The sequence below is a fragment of the Poromitra crassiceps genome (genome assembly GCF_964638095.1).
Source record: "Poromitra crassiceps genome assembly, chromosome: 30".
Lineage (NCBI taxonomy): Eukaryota > Metazoa > Chordata > Actinopteri > Beryciformes > Melamphaidae > Poromitra > Poromitra crassiceps.
The window spans coordinates 6,382,079-6,395,377 of record NC_139652.1 but is presented as its reverse complement, the minus strand read 5'-3'; the positions used below and the strand labels follow the sequence as shown (position 1 = coordinate 6,395,377).

Sequence of the window (13,299 nt, the reverse complement as noted above, 5' to 3'; positions counted from 1 at the left end):
TACTAATACTAATCAAAATGATAATAAAATATGATAATGGTAAATGTTTGATGTGGTGGAGCCCCTCTCTCTGCGTCCTCCTCTCTCCGTCAGGCTGTGGGCGGCGCTCCTCCTCTCCCCTCTCTCTCTCTCTCTCTTCGGCTCAAGTCAGTCATTGTGCTGTGGACGGGACGGACCGGGTGCGCGCACCGGGTGGATACACAGAGAGAGACTCACCGTCACCGGGCGGCATGAGGCAGTGAAGCGGACCTACCGGGAACTCTACTCTCCGACTGGCTGGCTGCGAACTACTGAAGCCTTTCCGACATGGAGACGGCGGTGCGCGTCCTGCTGCAGATTCAACTCCTAACCTTACTGCTCTCCACACAACCAGGTAGACTGTCTGTCTGTCTGTCTGTCTGTCTGTCTGTCTGTCTGTCTGTCTGTCACACTGTATTCATGACGCGAGTTTGTTTTCAACTCGCTGCTCCATGCAGCTGCAGGCGGCGCAGGTGTCTGTGGTCAAAGAATTGTGTCTCCTCTTTAAACAGCAAAAGTCAGGGCCGTCTATGTCTCTGTGTGGTTTGAACTTGCTGTTTTCTGCTGAAATTAGATGGTCCCCATGTAATGTTGAAACTCTGTGTGGAACGTGCGGTGCGTAATAACGCGGTGTGCGTATTTGGAAACGTTCAGCACAAAAAAACAAGTCCAAAAGGTCTCCCCCTCTCTTTTTGTCTTTCTTTACAAAATCACGCCTGATATGATCACCCACTTCACTGTCCTGCCCTTTAGCGCATACAGGACCATGAGGTGCAGAAGGGCTCGCCTGATACCCACACAGCCACTCTGAGGGAGCCAGGAGTCTTTTTATGTGCTTTATGCCCGTCACCATTATGCTATTGTCAGGTGCTGCTGGGTGTTCTCATTGGTGTACTGTTACTGTCTGCTATTGTGATGATGTGTGTAAAGTGTATAGGCTATTGTTGGTTCTCCTATGAACCCCCAACCCCCCCCCCCCCAGCAGGACAACTAACTACTTTCTCAGTTAGATTGACCAACACTTTGTTCATATTGAGCCTGTGTGTGTGTGTGTGTGTGTGTGTGTGTGTGTGTGTGTGTGTGTGTGTGTGTGTGTGTTGGGGGGAGGGGGGTCCCCAAAGCGACCTGTCAGCATGACACTGACCGGCTCCGTATCATCCGCCATTATAAACCCACAAGAAAACCTGCTGCTGCAGTAATCCTGTGATACATAAAGATACCAGACAGATACGACACCAAACGAACACATTATAATCCTGAAGGATTATCATAGGAATATTATAGTGAAACCATAGGAGGGTCACTATACATTTAGTATAGAATAACACTAAGTTTGTGTCAGAATATTATAGGAATATCACGGTGGTACAATAGGATATAAAAAAAATATGAACGTGTGTTCATGTTACTATGCTAAAAACTCACTGTTAAGTAGCACACACTGATCCTCCTTATCAGGAGGTAAAAAAAGTGTACTAATGTCACTGGTGATGCACCGATATGAACATTTTGGCCAATACCAATATTAACATTGCTGTAACTTATGGCGGATAACCGTTTACAGATGTAAATAAAAACAAGTTTCTATGATAAGTTAAAGGAACACTCTGCCCATTTTCAACCAGCTTTGTATCATTAGAACATCAGTAGTATATCAGAAAACTGTAAACGGTTTTGAAGTCTGTCATTTAATTTGACAGTTATTGAGTGTTAAAGTGTGGACCAGTGACATCACTGGTCCACACTAACTCAAATGAATAACTCATTAACTCAAATCAACTCTCAATAACTGTCAAACTAGATGAATGATGAATAGTTTGACAGTTATTGAGAGTTGATTTGAGTTAATGAGTTATTAATTTGAGTTAGTGTGGACCAGTGATGTCACTGGTCCATACTTTAACACTCAATAACTGTGAAATTAAATGACAGACTTCAAAACAGTTTACAGTTTTCTGATATACTACTGATGTTCTAATGATACAAAGCTGGTTGAAAATGGGCGGAGTGTTCCTTTAATTTTGTACGAAAAATACATGTAAACACTGTGAATTTGGAAAGGTAATGTCTTTCTTTATTTCCAAAAACATTTGGAAGAGTCCATAATTCATAGATTTACACTGTTTCCTCTCAATATGATAATTTTGGTCAATATAGACAACCAATATTAACGTTGCTGTTATTTTGCTCATCGGACTGATATCGATATATTAAAAAATTACTAACATCGGCCTATACCGATATGATTGCTGATATATCGTGCATCTACAGTATAGTCACTGTTGTTGATTTTTTGTTAATTAAACTCAGAGACAAACTTTAAGCACCGGCCCAGGGGCCAGAGTGGGGGGCCTTAAGCCCAATTTATGCTTCGTCTGCCGACACTTTTTGAAACGGTCGCCGACAGAAATGAGGACTTGAATCGACACTTTCAAGTGTCGGCGAGCAGTGTCTGCTACCTGGTGAAATGTCTAGTGTCGCTGACTACATCATAGTATCGCACAAGTCTGATTGGCTATATAGACGGCATGCGCGTGACTTCCTTGTTTTGGTTTTCACTCGATTGAAATGAATGAACGTGTCTCCGCTATTTTTATCAGCCTGTCCTTGATGTATGACTTTGTGAAAATCACAAAGAACATTGTGCATTTCCCAGAGAGAGAGGAGGTGAGTTGTGTGGTTGTGTGTCGTTTATAATATGCGGCTGCAGTCAAGTACGTTACATCTTGCCTCCGAGGTGGTTTCACTGTGCATTCCATTCCCTCTCTTGCCTTGGCTGTCTGCAGCGTTCGGGTGTCACGTGACCGTTGAACGAGGCGACATTCACTGAAGTATAAATACAACACCATGAGCGACACTTTCTTTTTCATCTGCGACCGTGTGCTGAGCGACACTTTCTAATAAGTATAAATTAAGCTTTAGTATTAGGAGCATCATGGGCAGGTTGCAGTGAGTATAAGTCCTTGTAGGAGCATCATGGGCAGGTTGCATTGAGTATAAGTCCTTGTAGGAGCATCATGGGCAGGTTGCATTGAGTATAAGTCCTTGTAGGAGCATCAGGGGCAGGTTGCAGTGAGTATAAGTCCTTGTAGGAGCATCATGGGCAGGTTGCATTGAGTATAAGTCCTTGTAGGAGCTTCAGGGGCAGGTTGCATTGAGTATAAGTCCTTGTAGGAGCATCATGGGCAGGTTGCAGTGAGTATAAGTCCTTGTAGGAGCATCATGGGCAGGTTGCAGTGAGTATAAGTCCTTGTAGGAGCATCATGGGCAGGTTGCAGTGAGTATAAGTCCTTGTAGGAGCATCAGGGGCAGGTTGCAGTGAGTATAAATCCTTGTAGGAGCATCGTGGGCAGGTTGCAGTGAGTATAAGTCCTTGTAGGAGCATCATGGGCAGGTTGCAGTTCCTTGTAGGAGCATCATGGTCAGGTTGCAGTGAGTATAAGTCCTTGTAGGAGTATAATGGGTAGGTTGCAGTGAGTATAAGTCCTTGTAGGAGCATCATGGGCAGGTTGCAGTGAGTATAAGTCCTTGTAGGAGCATCATGGGCAGGTTGCAGTGAGTATAAGTCCTTGTAGGAGCATCATGGGCAGGTTGCAGTGAGTATAAGTCCTTGTAGGAGCATCATGGGCAGGTTGCATTGAGTATAAGTCCTTGTAGGAGCATCATGGGCAGGTTGCATTGAGTATACGTCCTTGTAGGAGCATCATGGGCAGGTTGCAGTGAGTATAAGTCCTTGTAGGAGCATCATGGGCAGGTTGCAGTGAGTATAAGTCCTTGTAGGAGCATCATGGGCAGGTTGCATTGAGTATAAGTCCTTGTAGGAGTATCATGGGCAGGTTGCAGTGAGTATAAGTCCTTGTAGGAGCATCATGGGCAGGTTGCATTGAGTATAAGTCCTTGTAGGAGCATCATGGGCAGGTTGCAGTGAGTATAAGTCCTTGTAGGAGTATCATGGGCAGGTTGCAGTGAGTATAAGTCCTTGTAGGAGCATCATGGGCAGGTTGCAGTGAGTATAAGTCCTTGTAGGAGTATCATGGGCAGGTTGCATTGAGTATAAGTCCTTGTAGGAGCATCATGGGCAGGTTGCAGTGAGTATAAGTCCTTGTAGGAGCATCATGGGCAGGTTGCATTGAGTATAAGTCCTTGTAGGAGCATCATGGGCAGGTTGCAGTGAGTATAAGTCCTTGTAGGAGTATCATGGGCAGGTTGCAGTGAGTATAAGTCCTTGTAGGAGCATCATGGGCAGGTTGCAGTGAGTATAAGTCCTTGTAGGAGCATCAGGGGCAGGTTGCAGTGAGTATAAGTCCTTGTAGGAGCATCATGGGCAGGTTGCATTGAGTATAAGTCCTTGTAGGAGCATCATGGGCAGGTTGCATTGAGTATAAGTCCTTGTAGGAGCATCATGGGCAGGTTGCAGTGAGTATAAGTCCTTGTAGGAGCATCATGGGCAGGTTGCAGTGAGTATAAGTCCTTGTAGGAGCATCAGGGGCAGGTTGCAGTGAGTATAAGTCCTTGTAGGAGCATCATGGGCAGGTTGCAGTGAGTATAAGTCCTTGTAGGAGCATCAGGGGCAGGTTGCAGTGAGTATAAGTCCTTGTAGGAGCATCAGGGGCAGGTTGCAGTGAGTATAAGTCCTTGTAGGAGCATCATGGGCAGGTTGCAGTGAGTATAAGTCCTTGTAGGAGCATCATGGGCAGGTTGCAGTGAGTATAAGTCCTTGTAGGAGCATCAGGGGCAGGTTGCAGTGAGTTTTCATGGGAAATGAAAGAAGCTGCTTGTTGTTGATTCAAAGTGTTTCAGTCCATTTGTGTCCGACTCAGAACTGTCTGGGTCAACGAGAAATCAGCCGGGCGAGTCACCCGTCACCCCTAACACCGGTCACTTGTCATTCTTAGCCTCGTCAAAGTAGGCCAAAAACGGGTCCCAGATGGTCAAGAATCTTCCAAGAGAGTTGGCTCTCAGGAACCCGAGTCTTTCCATCTGTATAACAGAGATCATGTCCATCAGCCACGCCTGAAAAGAAGGCAAAGAGGAGGACTTCCATTCCTTCAGAATGAGTCTTTTGGCGACAGTTGCCCCCTGTGTCAGAGAGTGTTGCACAGCTGTAGGAAAGTTCAGAGAGGACTCTGAGCAACCGAAGATGGCGAGTTCTGCCTCGGCTGCAGGGTTATTTTGTACGCCTTAGAGTACCAATCAAATATTTTAGCCCAGAATCCTGTTAAAGAAGGGCAGAACCAGAAGGCATGAGATAGTGTGCCCTCTGACACCTGGCACCTGTCACATAGTGGTGTCTTTATAAGATTATTGAACTGGAGTGGAATATTACACGCTTATAATATTCCTGTTTGTGTTCACTCTTGTGAACTGTCATCTGTGGTTCAGTTGATTAGAACCTTTATTTAAAAACCCCAAAGGCCACAAGCAGCATCAACCCACCCCCTCCCCCATCCTGAACACAGCCGTCCATACAAACCATGAAACCATGATGGTTAACCAGTCACTACAACGCTTACTTACCTAGTAAATAATATATAACTAACATGTAACTAACAGTAATGTCTTGTAACAATGCTGTAACAACAAGGTTTTTATAAGTTATTGGATCCCTGTGAGGACATGTTCAGAGTGATGGAGTTGTAGAGCCTTCGTGTATTTGCAGCCATGTGTATAATGAAGTGAGCAACAAGTGAACTAACTCCCTAATGAGCTGCTTGTTCACTAATCGGCTCATAATTAACGGAATTATTAATTAGACACTTTACGGCACACTCATTGTATATCAGAATCAGAATAACTTTATTGATACCCGAGGGGAAATTGAGTCATGCTACACTTGCTCACACTCAGATAGGGAAGAATACAAACATAGAGACGTTACTGTATACGAAGCATAGAATAGACCCCAAAAAAAAGACAGACACACACACACAGACACACACACACACACACACACACACACACACACACACACACACACACACACACACACACACACACACACACACACACACACACACACACACACACTCACACACACACACAAACAAACAACAAAACAAATAGAATTGAATAGAAGTTAGGTAGCCTATATACACAAAAAGTGTCATAAATGTATATACTGTAGTAGCTACTGTAAATTCTAATGTACCCTTCTTTGCCTTGCCTGTTTTTTGACTCGTGCATACATTTCTTTCTTTGTTTGTTCTGTACGTGTCGTGTGTACTTTAAAAGCAAATCATTCTGATTCTGATTAGCTGTCGGTGGATTATGGCTAATGAATGCATGGAAATTTAAAAGCAAATCAAGGACCAATATATTGCCGAACTGTCAGTGAGTCATTTATTTTTATCTTTTTGTCCTAATTAACTCTGCTGTGTCAGACTGGGGACTGACATAAAAACGGTCGGAAACATGACAAAAATCAACAAAACTGACAAAACTGTTGGAAAAAGACAACAACTGACAACAAAATGGCAACAAAATGACAAAAAACTGTCAAAACGGACAAAAAATAACATAAAAACTGACAAAAATGCTAAAAACTGACAAAAGGCAAAAACTGACAAAGGTAATACATAAATAAATAAATAAATAAACTCAGTTCTCCACCACTTTGGAGCGTCTTTCAAATTCCCTGTCTGTTAAGAGCTGAAGCATGTGTTGATGTCCAGTTCCTCAGAGTGATGGCTTCTGTTAAGAGCTGAAGCATGTGTTGATGTCCAGTTCCTCAGAGTGATGGCTTCTGTTAAGAGCTGAAGCATGTGTTGATGTCCAGTTCCTCAGAGTGATGGCTTTGTTAGTTCCTCTCCTCTCTGGTCAACGCAGCATGCCAGAGCGATGGCGGTAGTGAGCAGCATGCCAGAGCGATGGCGGTAGCGAGCAGCATGCCAGAGCGATGGCGGTAGCGAGCAGCATGCCAGAGCGATGGCGGTAGCGAGCAGCATGCCAGAGCGATGGCGGTGGCGATATGCTCGGCTGAATCTTTTGGGGGCGAGACTCCAAACAAAGATTTTGGTGAGAAGAAGCCGGCCAGAGCTGGTTTGGCTGAAGCCATGTGAAACCTTTTGTGCCCGGGCCAGTGAACTTGGACTCGTGCTGCTGCTGGGCGGGTTGGTACCTGCACCCCCCCCCACCATCCCTTTTCACTCTGGGCTTTTTGGAAGTAAAGCTTTGATGAAACATAGTGCCAGGCCACTGAGAAGGCAGCAGGCCACTGAGAAGGCAGCGGAGGAGTTGATGGTGGAAGAAAAGACAGAAGTGAGGAGAAAGCTTAGAGAGACAGAGAGCCATCTGTCCTCTCTGAGATATCAGTCAGGGAGCAGTGCCGGCCTTAGCCTGCCCTCTCCTCCCCTCTCATCTCATCCCCTCCCCTCTCACCTCCTCTCCTCCCCTCTCATCCCCTCTCATCTCATCTCCTCTCCTCTCCTCTCCTCTCCATCGCTCTCCTGTCCTCAACTTTCCTCTCATCTCGTCCCCTCTTCTCCTCTCATCTCCTCCCCTCTCCTCTCCCCTCATCCCCTCTCCTCTCATCTCATCTCCTCCCCTCCCCTCTCTTCTCCTCTCATCTAATCTCCCCTCCTCTCCCCTCATCTTCTCTCCTCTCCTCTCCCCTCATCCCCTCTCATCCCCTCTCATATCCTCTCCTCTCCTCTCCTCTCCCCTCATCCCCTCTCATCCCCTCTCATATCCTCTCCTCTCCTCTCCTCTCCCTTCATCCCCTCTCATCCCCTCTCATATCCTCTCCTCTCCTCTCCTCTCCTCCCCCTCATCTCCCCTCATCTTCTCCCCTCTCCTCCCCTCTCATCTCCTCTCCTCTCCTCTCCTCTCATCTCCCCTCATCTTCTCCCCTCTCCTCTCCCCTCATCCCCTCTCCTCTCATCTCCTCTCCTCTCCTCCCCCTCATCTTCTCTCCTCTCCTCTCCTCTCCTCTCCTCTCCTCTCCTCTCCTCTCCTCTCCTCTCCTCTCCTCTCCTCTCCTCTCCTCTCCCCTCATCTCCTCCTCATCTCCTCCCCTCTCCTCTCATCTCACCCCCTCTCATCTCATCCCATCCCCTCTCCTCTCATCTCCTCCAGTCTCCTGTCCTCTCCTCCCCTCATCTCCTCCCCCCTCGCTGCAACTCACGATTATTTTCATTGTCGATTAAGCTGTCCTAATCCGTCTTCTTGATGAATCGATTATTTGTTTTAATGTCAATCAGTGTTTCCCAAAGCCCAAGATGATGTCCTCAACTCTCTTGTTAATCCAAAAATACTCAGCTTAGTGTCATAGAGGAGTAAAAAAAAAAAAAAAAAAAAAAAAATCACATTAAGTTTGACTTCTTAAAGAATTACTCAAACTGATGAATCGATTATCAATAGTTGGCGATTAATTTAATAGTTAACAACGAATCGATTCATCTTTGCAGTTCTACTCTCTCCTCTCCTCTCTCTGTTGTTTTCTAACAGGGAATCAGTGTGGCGACAGATGGCCGTCATAGTGTGTCAGTCTGTCAGTCAGGCGGTGCAGGGGCTGGATGGGTGCTAGCTGCTGCTAGGTGGGTGCTGTGTTTTTTGCTGGGTGGGGGTGGGAGGGAACACGATGCCCACACTCTCCCAGACTCTGATCCTGCCAACCTGGATGGAGCGGGCACAACCGCTTCCCAGAAAACAGTCACTTTCTGGCCCGTGTGCTGCAAACTGCCAGCTAAACAACGAGTCATACCCCAACGTACCCAGTAGACAGTGATTAACAGATGATTAACCTCGTGTGAATTTGCATAATGAGAAGCGGTTACTGTACTGTATGTTGTTTACTATGGTTGCTATGGTTACCTATGTGGGTCAGATTCATAGCTCTTCTTATGTCAGGATACGATTAGAGGTGCGATACGGGCTTCGGCATTCAATGCAACCATGAGAGACCATGTGATCAAGGTCAGTGACAACATGTGACTGAGCCGAATGCTGTTCATTTCTGGCATTCAAATCTTTCCAGCGATGCTATTGGCTGCTAGAATGTAAACATTTTTTATAAATGTCGTTACAAAGTGACAATCGTCTGGAGGGAGAGCGTTGTGACACCGTGATGGTCAAGAGTGACATTAGTGAGAATAACAGAGCTGATATCACCATTCATGTTCCCGACACAACAGATGGAATGACACCTTTTTGTCTCGTGATATGTTGAATTCCGTCCCATCACTCGGCCCCCAATTTAAGCTTTCGTTTGAGAAGAGAAGAGAAAATGGACCTGCGCCTGATTCCACCTCATTTGGATTCTTTCTTCACCTCAGTTGACCTAACTCCCCTCCCTCATTTCTCAGTCGTCTCTCTCTCTTCCCCTCTCTCTCTCTTTCTCTCTCTCTCTCTCTTCCTCTCTCTCTCTCTTCCTCTCTCTCTTTCTCTTTCTCTCTCTTTCTCTCTCCCGTCGAGGTTCTGCTCCGTCTTGGCGCGGGATGCCCCGCTCCTCACCGCGGGGTCGCCTGTAAAAGAAGCAAAGCAGATCTGTAGTGGCGGGGTCGGGGGATTTGATGAACAGATTAGCGGGTATTAGGCTCAGCGGTGTTCAGTCAGGCGTAACACGAGCCAGGGGGCCACCGGCTGAATCCAGCGAGTCGCCCCTCTTTCTGTGTCCGGCCCGGGCTGAATAGAGAGGCAAAGTGACCCTCACTTCCTGCTTCAGCACTGTACCAGAGATTTTCTTCCGCAATTTATTTTCCCATAGACATTTCCTAAAATGCTTATAAAAAATAGTTTTACTTGGTCAAACCAAACGGTTCAGCTATATTTGGAATCGGGAGAGACCATAGAACATTTCACTCGGACCAAAACGTAGAAAAAAATATTTTCTTTAAACCTGCATTTTTTTTTAATGTTTTAGTCTGAGTGAAATGTTATGCGATCTCTCCTGTTTCTAAATATATCTGTACCGTTTAAAAGGTAAAAGCATTTTACGAAATGTCTATGGGAAAATAAATGGCGGATGAAAATCTGGTACAGTGCTGAAGCAGGAAGTGACGTTCCACTTTGCCTCTATATTTAGTAACGCTTTTTCAAAATAGTATAAAATGTTATGAAAAATGTTATGTCACAATTACACGACTCTGCAGAAAGCTTATATTTTGAAAGGAAGGCCAGCGATGGCAGTGACGACGAGTCTGCAACGTTGATGCATGAAATGCATCGTGATTGGCTGAGATACACATGGGCGTGGCATTGTGGGGCGTGTCCAGCCCGCTGCTGTAATCAGAGAAAATGGCCGCCGAATCGTCTTCACTGCTATGAACAGAAAGTGGGACTTTCTACTTTTGTGGGAGCAACATCAGTCACGGGTGGAAAACAGCCAGAAAACAGCGACAGTGTTCCGTTTTGGAGAGAGTGCATGTGTGTGTGTCATAGACTCAATGGCGTGTGTGTGAGAGAAGTGTCTGTGTGTGTGTGTGTGTGTGTGTGTGTGTGTGTGTGTGTGTGTGTGAGACAGAGAGAGAGAGAGAGAGAGTCACATGTCTGGAAAAAAAGTTGTACTCCTTTTTGTTTGTGAATGCCATATATGACGAGCTGTGGGAGGGCTGTGCAGCACAAATTAAAGCAGTTTTTATATTATTATTATTATTATTATTATTATTATTATTATTATTATTATTATTATTATTATTATTATTATCAACTCCATACTTGATAGATGTGGTTCTCTTCTCCCTGTGTATTCCATACTCTCTGGCTTTACACTAAATATGGAGAAACCTCATTTACTGATACAATATTATGTGCCTAATTTTATATTTTGCATATTTGTGTAACATTACATAACTAAAGGACAACAACCAAATCTAAAAGGAACGTCACTGTTGTACATATTATGTATAATAAATCACCAAAATTATGGAGGGGAAAAATATATTTGTTTGGGATGCCCGGGGCGTCCCGGGCATCCATTGTGGGTAGCTGAGACCCAGGCTCCTCAGTACGAGCCGCTGCTCCTCTAAGACATGCCCTGGCTGAATAAGATTTGTTTAGTAACAGTAGTAGAAGAGGAGAGGAGGGGAGAGGAGAAGAGAGGAGGGTAGGGGAGAGGAGAAGAGAGGAGGGGAGAGGAGAGAAGGAGAGAGGAGAGGAGGCGAGAGGAGGCGAGAGGAGGGGAGAGGAGAAGAGAGGAGGGTAGGGGAGAGGAGAGGACAGGAGAGGAGAGGAGAGGAGGGGAGAGGAGAGGAGAAGAGAGGAGGGTAGGGGAGAGGAGAGGACAGGAGAGGAGGGGAGAGGAGGGGAGAGGAGAGGAGGGGAGAGGAGAGGAGAGGAGAGAAGAGGAGAGGAGGAGAGAGGAGAGGAGAAGAGAGGAGAGGAGGGGAGAGGAGAGGAGAGGAGGGAAGAGGAGAGGAGAGGAGGGGAGAGGAGAGGAGAAGAGAGGAGAGGAGAGGAGAGGAGAGGAGAGGAGAGGAGAGGAGAGGAGAGGAGAGGGGGCAAAGGCAAAAGGAGGAGGGGGGTGGGGGTATAGAGGGAGCACAGCAACAGAGTAAAAAAAGAGAAAAAGGGGGAGCTGGTTGTTTGAGCGTGACGCATGATGATGGCACTGCCATTTGTCCTGGTGGTTTGTGGCGAGGCGGGTACGCTCTCACACTGGAGCTAGAGCAGGAGTGTGAGAACGCAGTGTGTTTGGAGGGGTGGATAAGACCCCCCCACCCCCCCAAAAAACAACAACAACAAAGACTAGCAAAAAAGACAAAAAAATTACATTAAAAATGACATAAAAACTGATTAAAAATTACATAAAAACGGATTAAAAATTACATACAAATTGACAAAAATAAAAACAAAAACTGACAAAAAAAGACAAAAAAAAGACAAACTGAGCGTGACATAATGATGGCACTGCGATTTGTCCCAGAGGTTTGTGGCGACGCAGGACGCTCTCACACTTTGAAGCCCCCTGCCCCCCCCCCCTCATAAACAACAACAAACTGGCAGAAAAAGACAAAAACTGGCTGTTACGTACCGACTGCACAGTTATCTCTATATTCATACATTCAACATTGACAAAAAGATAAAAACTGACAAAAATTTCAAAACTGACAAAAAAAGACAAAAACTGCAAAACAAGAACAACAAAAACATAGAAACAGACAAATAATGACAAAACCGGACAAAAAATACATAACAACTGATTTAAAATGACAAACACCGACAAAATTGACAAAAAGGCATGAAAAAGCATCACAGATGAAGATGGCATTGCAATTTGTCCTGGCAGTGGGTGGCTTGTGGTGAGATGGGACACACACACTGTGAAGCCGGAGTAGGAGTGTGAGAACCCCCCCCCCCCACACACACACACACAGCCCCCCCCCCCCCCCCCCCCCCCCCGCAGAGGAGCGATGGAGTGCAGGTTAAGCAGCACTCCTGCCTTCATTAGTCTTCTCTCTCTCCCCTCTGCCTCTCATTCTGCCGCTTCCTCTTTTCCCATGCCTCCTCTTCCTTCACACTCTCTCCTTTTTACACTTCCATCTGTTTGCTCTTCCTCTCCTTTCTGCCCTCCTCTTATTCTCTCCTTTCTCTCTGCTGTCACATGCTTCTCCTGTTGCACATCTTCCTTCACCTCTTGTCCCACAGCTCTCCTTTTCTCTGCACCATGTCCTCCATCTTTACACTGTCTGTCCCCCAACCCACCACCCCACCCCCCCCCACATACACCCCACCACCCCCCACATACACCCCACCAACCCCCCCACATACACCCCACCACCCTGCTCCCCCCCACATACACCCCACCACCCCCCCCCCCACATACACCCCCCCACCACCCCCCCACATACACCCCACCACCCTGCTCCCCCCACATACACCCCACCACCCCCCCACATACACCCCACCACCCTGCTCCCCCCACATACACCCCACCAACCCCCCACATACACCCCAACCCCCACATACACCCCACCACCCACCCCCACATACACCCCACCAACCCCCCACATACACCCCACCACCCCCCCACATACACCCCACCACCCTGCTCCCCCCACATACACCCCACCACCCTGCTCCCCCCCACATACACCCCACCACCCTGCTCCCCCCACATACACCCCCACCACCCTGCTCCCCCCCCACATACACCCCACCACCCTGCTCCCCCCACATACACCCCACCACCCCCCCACATACACCCCCCACCACCCCCCCCACATACACCCCACCACCCTGCTCCCCCCACATACACCCCACCACCCCCCCACATACACCCCACCACCCTGCTCCCCCCACATACACCCCACCACCCCCCCACATACACCCCACCACCCCCCCACA

The 13,299-nt window shown here is 47.0% G+C and overlaps 1 protein-coding gene across 1 annotated transcript in view; it reads left to right on the top strand.

Moving 5' to 3' along the window:
- Positions 1-255: 255 nt before the first annotated feature.
- Positions 256-13,299, top strand: part of ptprz1a (protein tyrosine phosphatase receptor type Z1a) — a 113,140-nt gene continuing 100,096 nt past the window's right edge. The window contains exon 1 of the mRNA XM_083663296.1: positions 256-373. Coding sequence (XP_083519422.1) covers positions 307-373 — 67 coding nt within the window. The 5' untranslated portion in view covers positions 256-306. The remainder of the gene's footprint in view (positions 374-13,299) is intronic.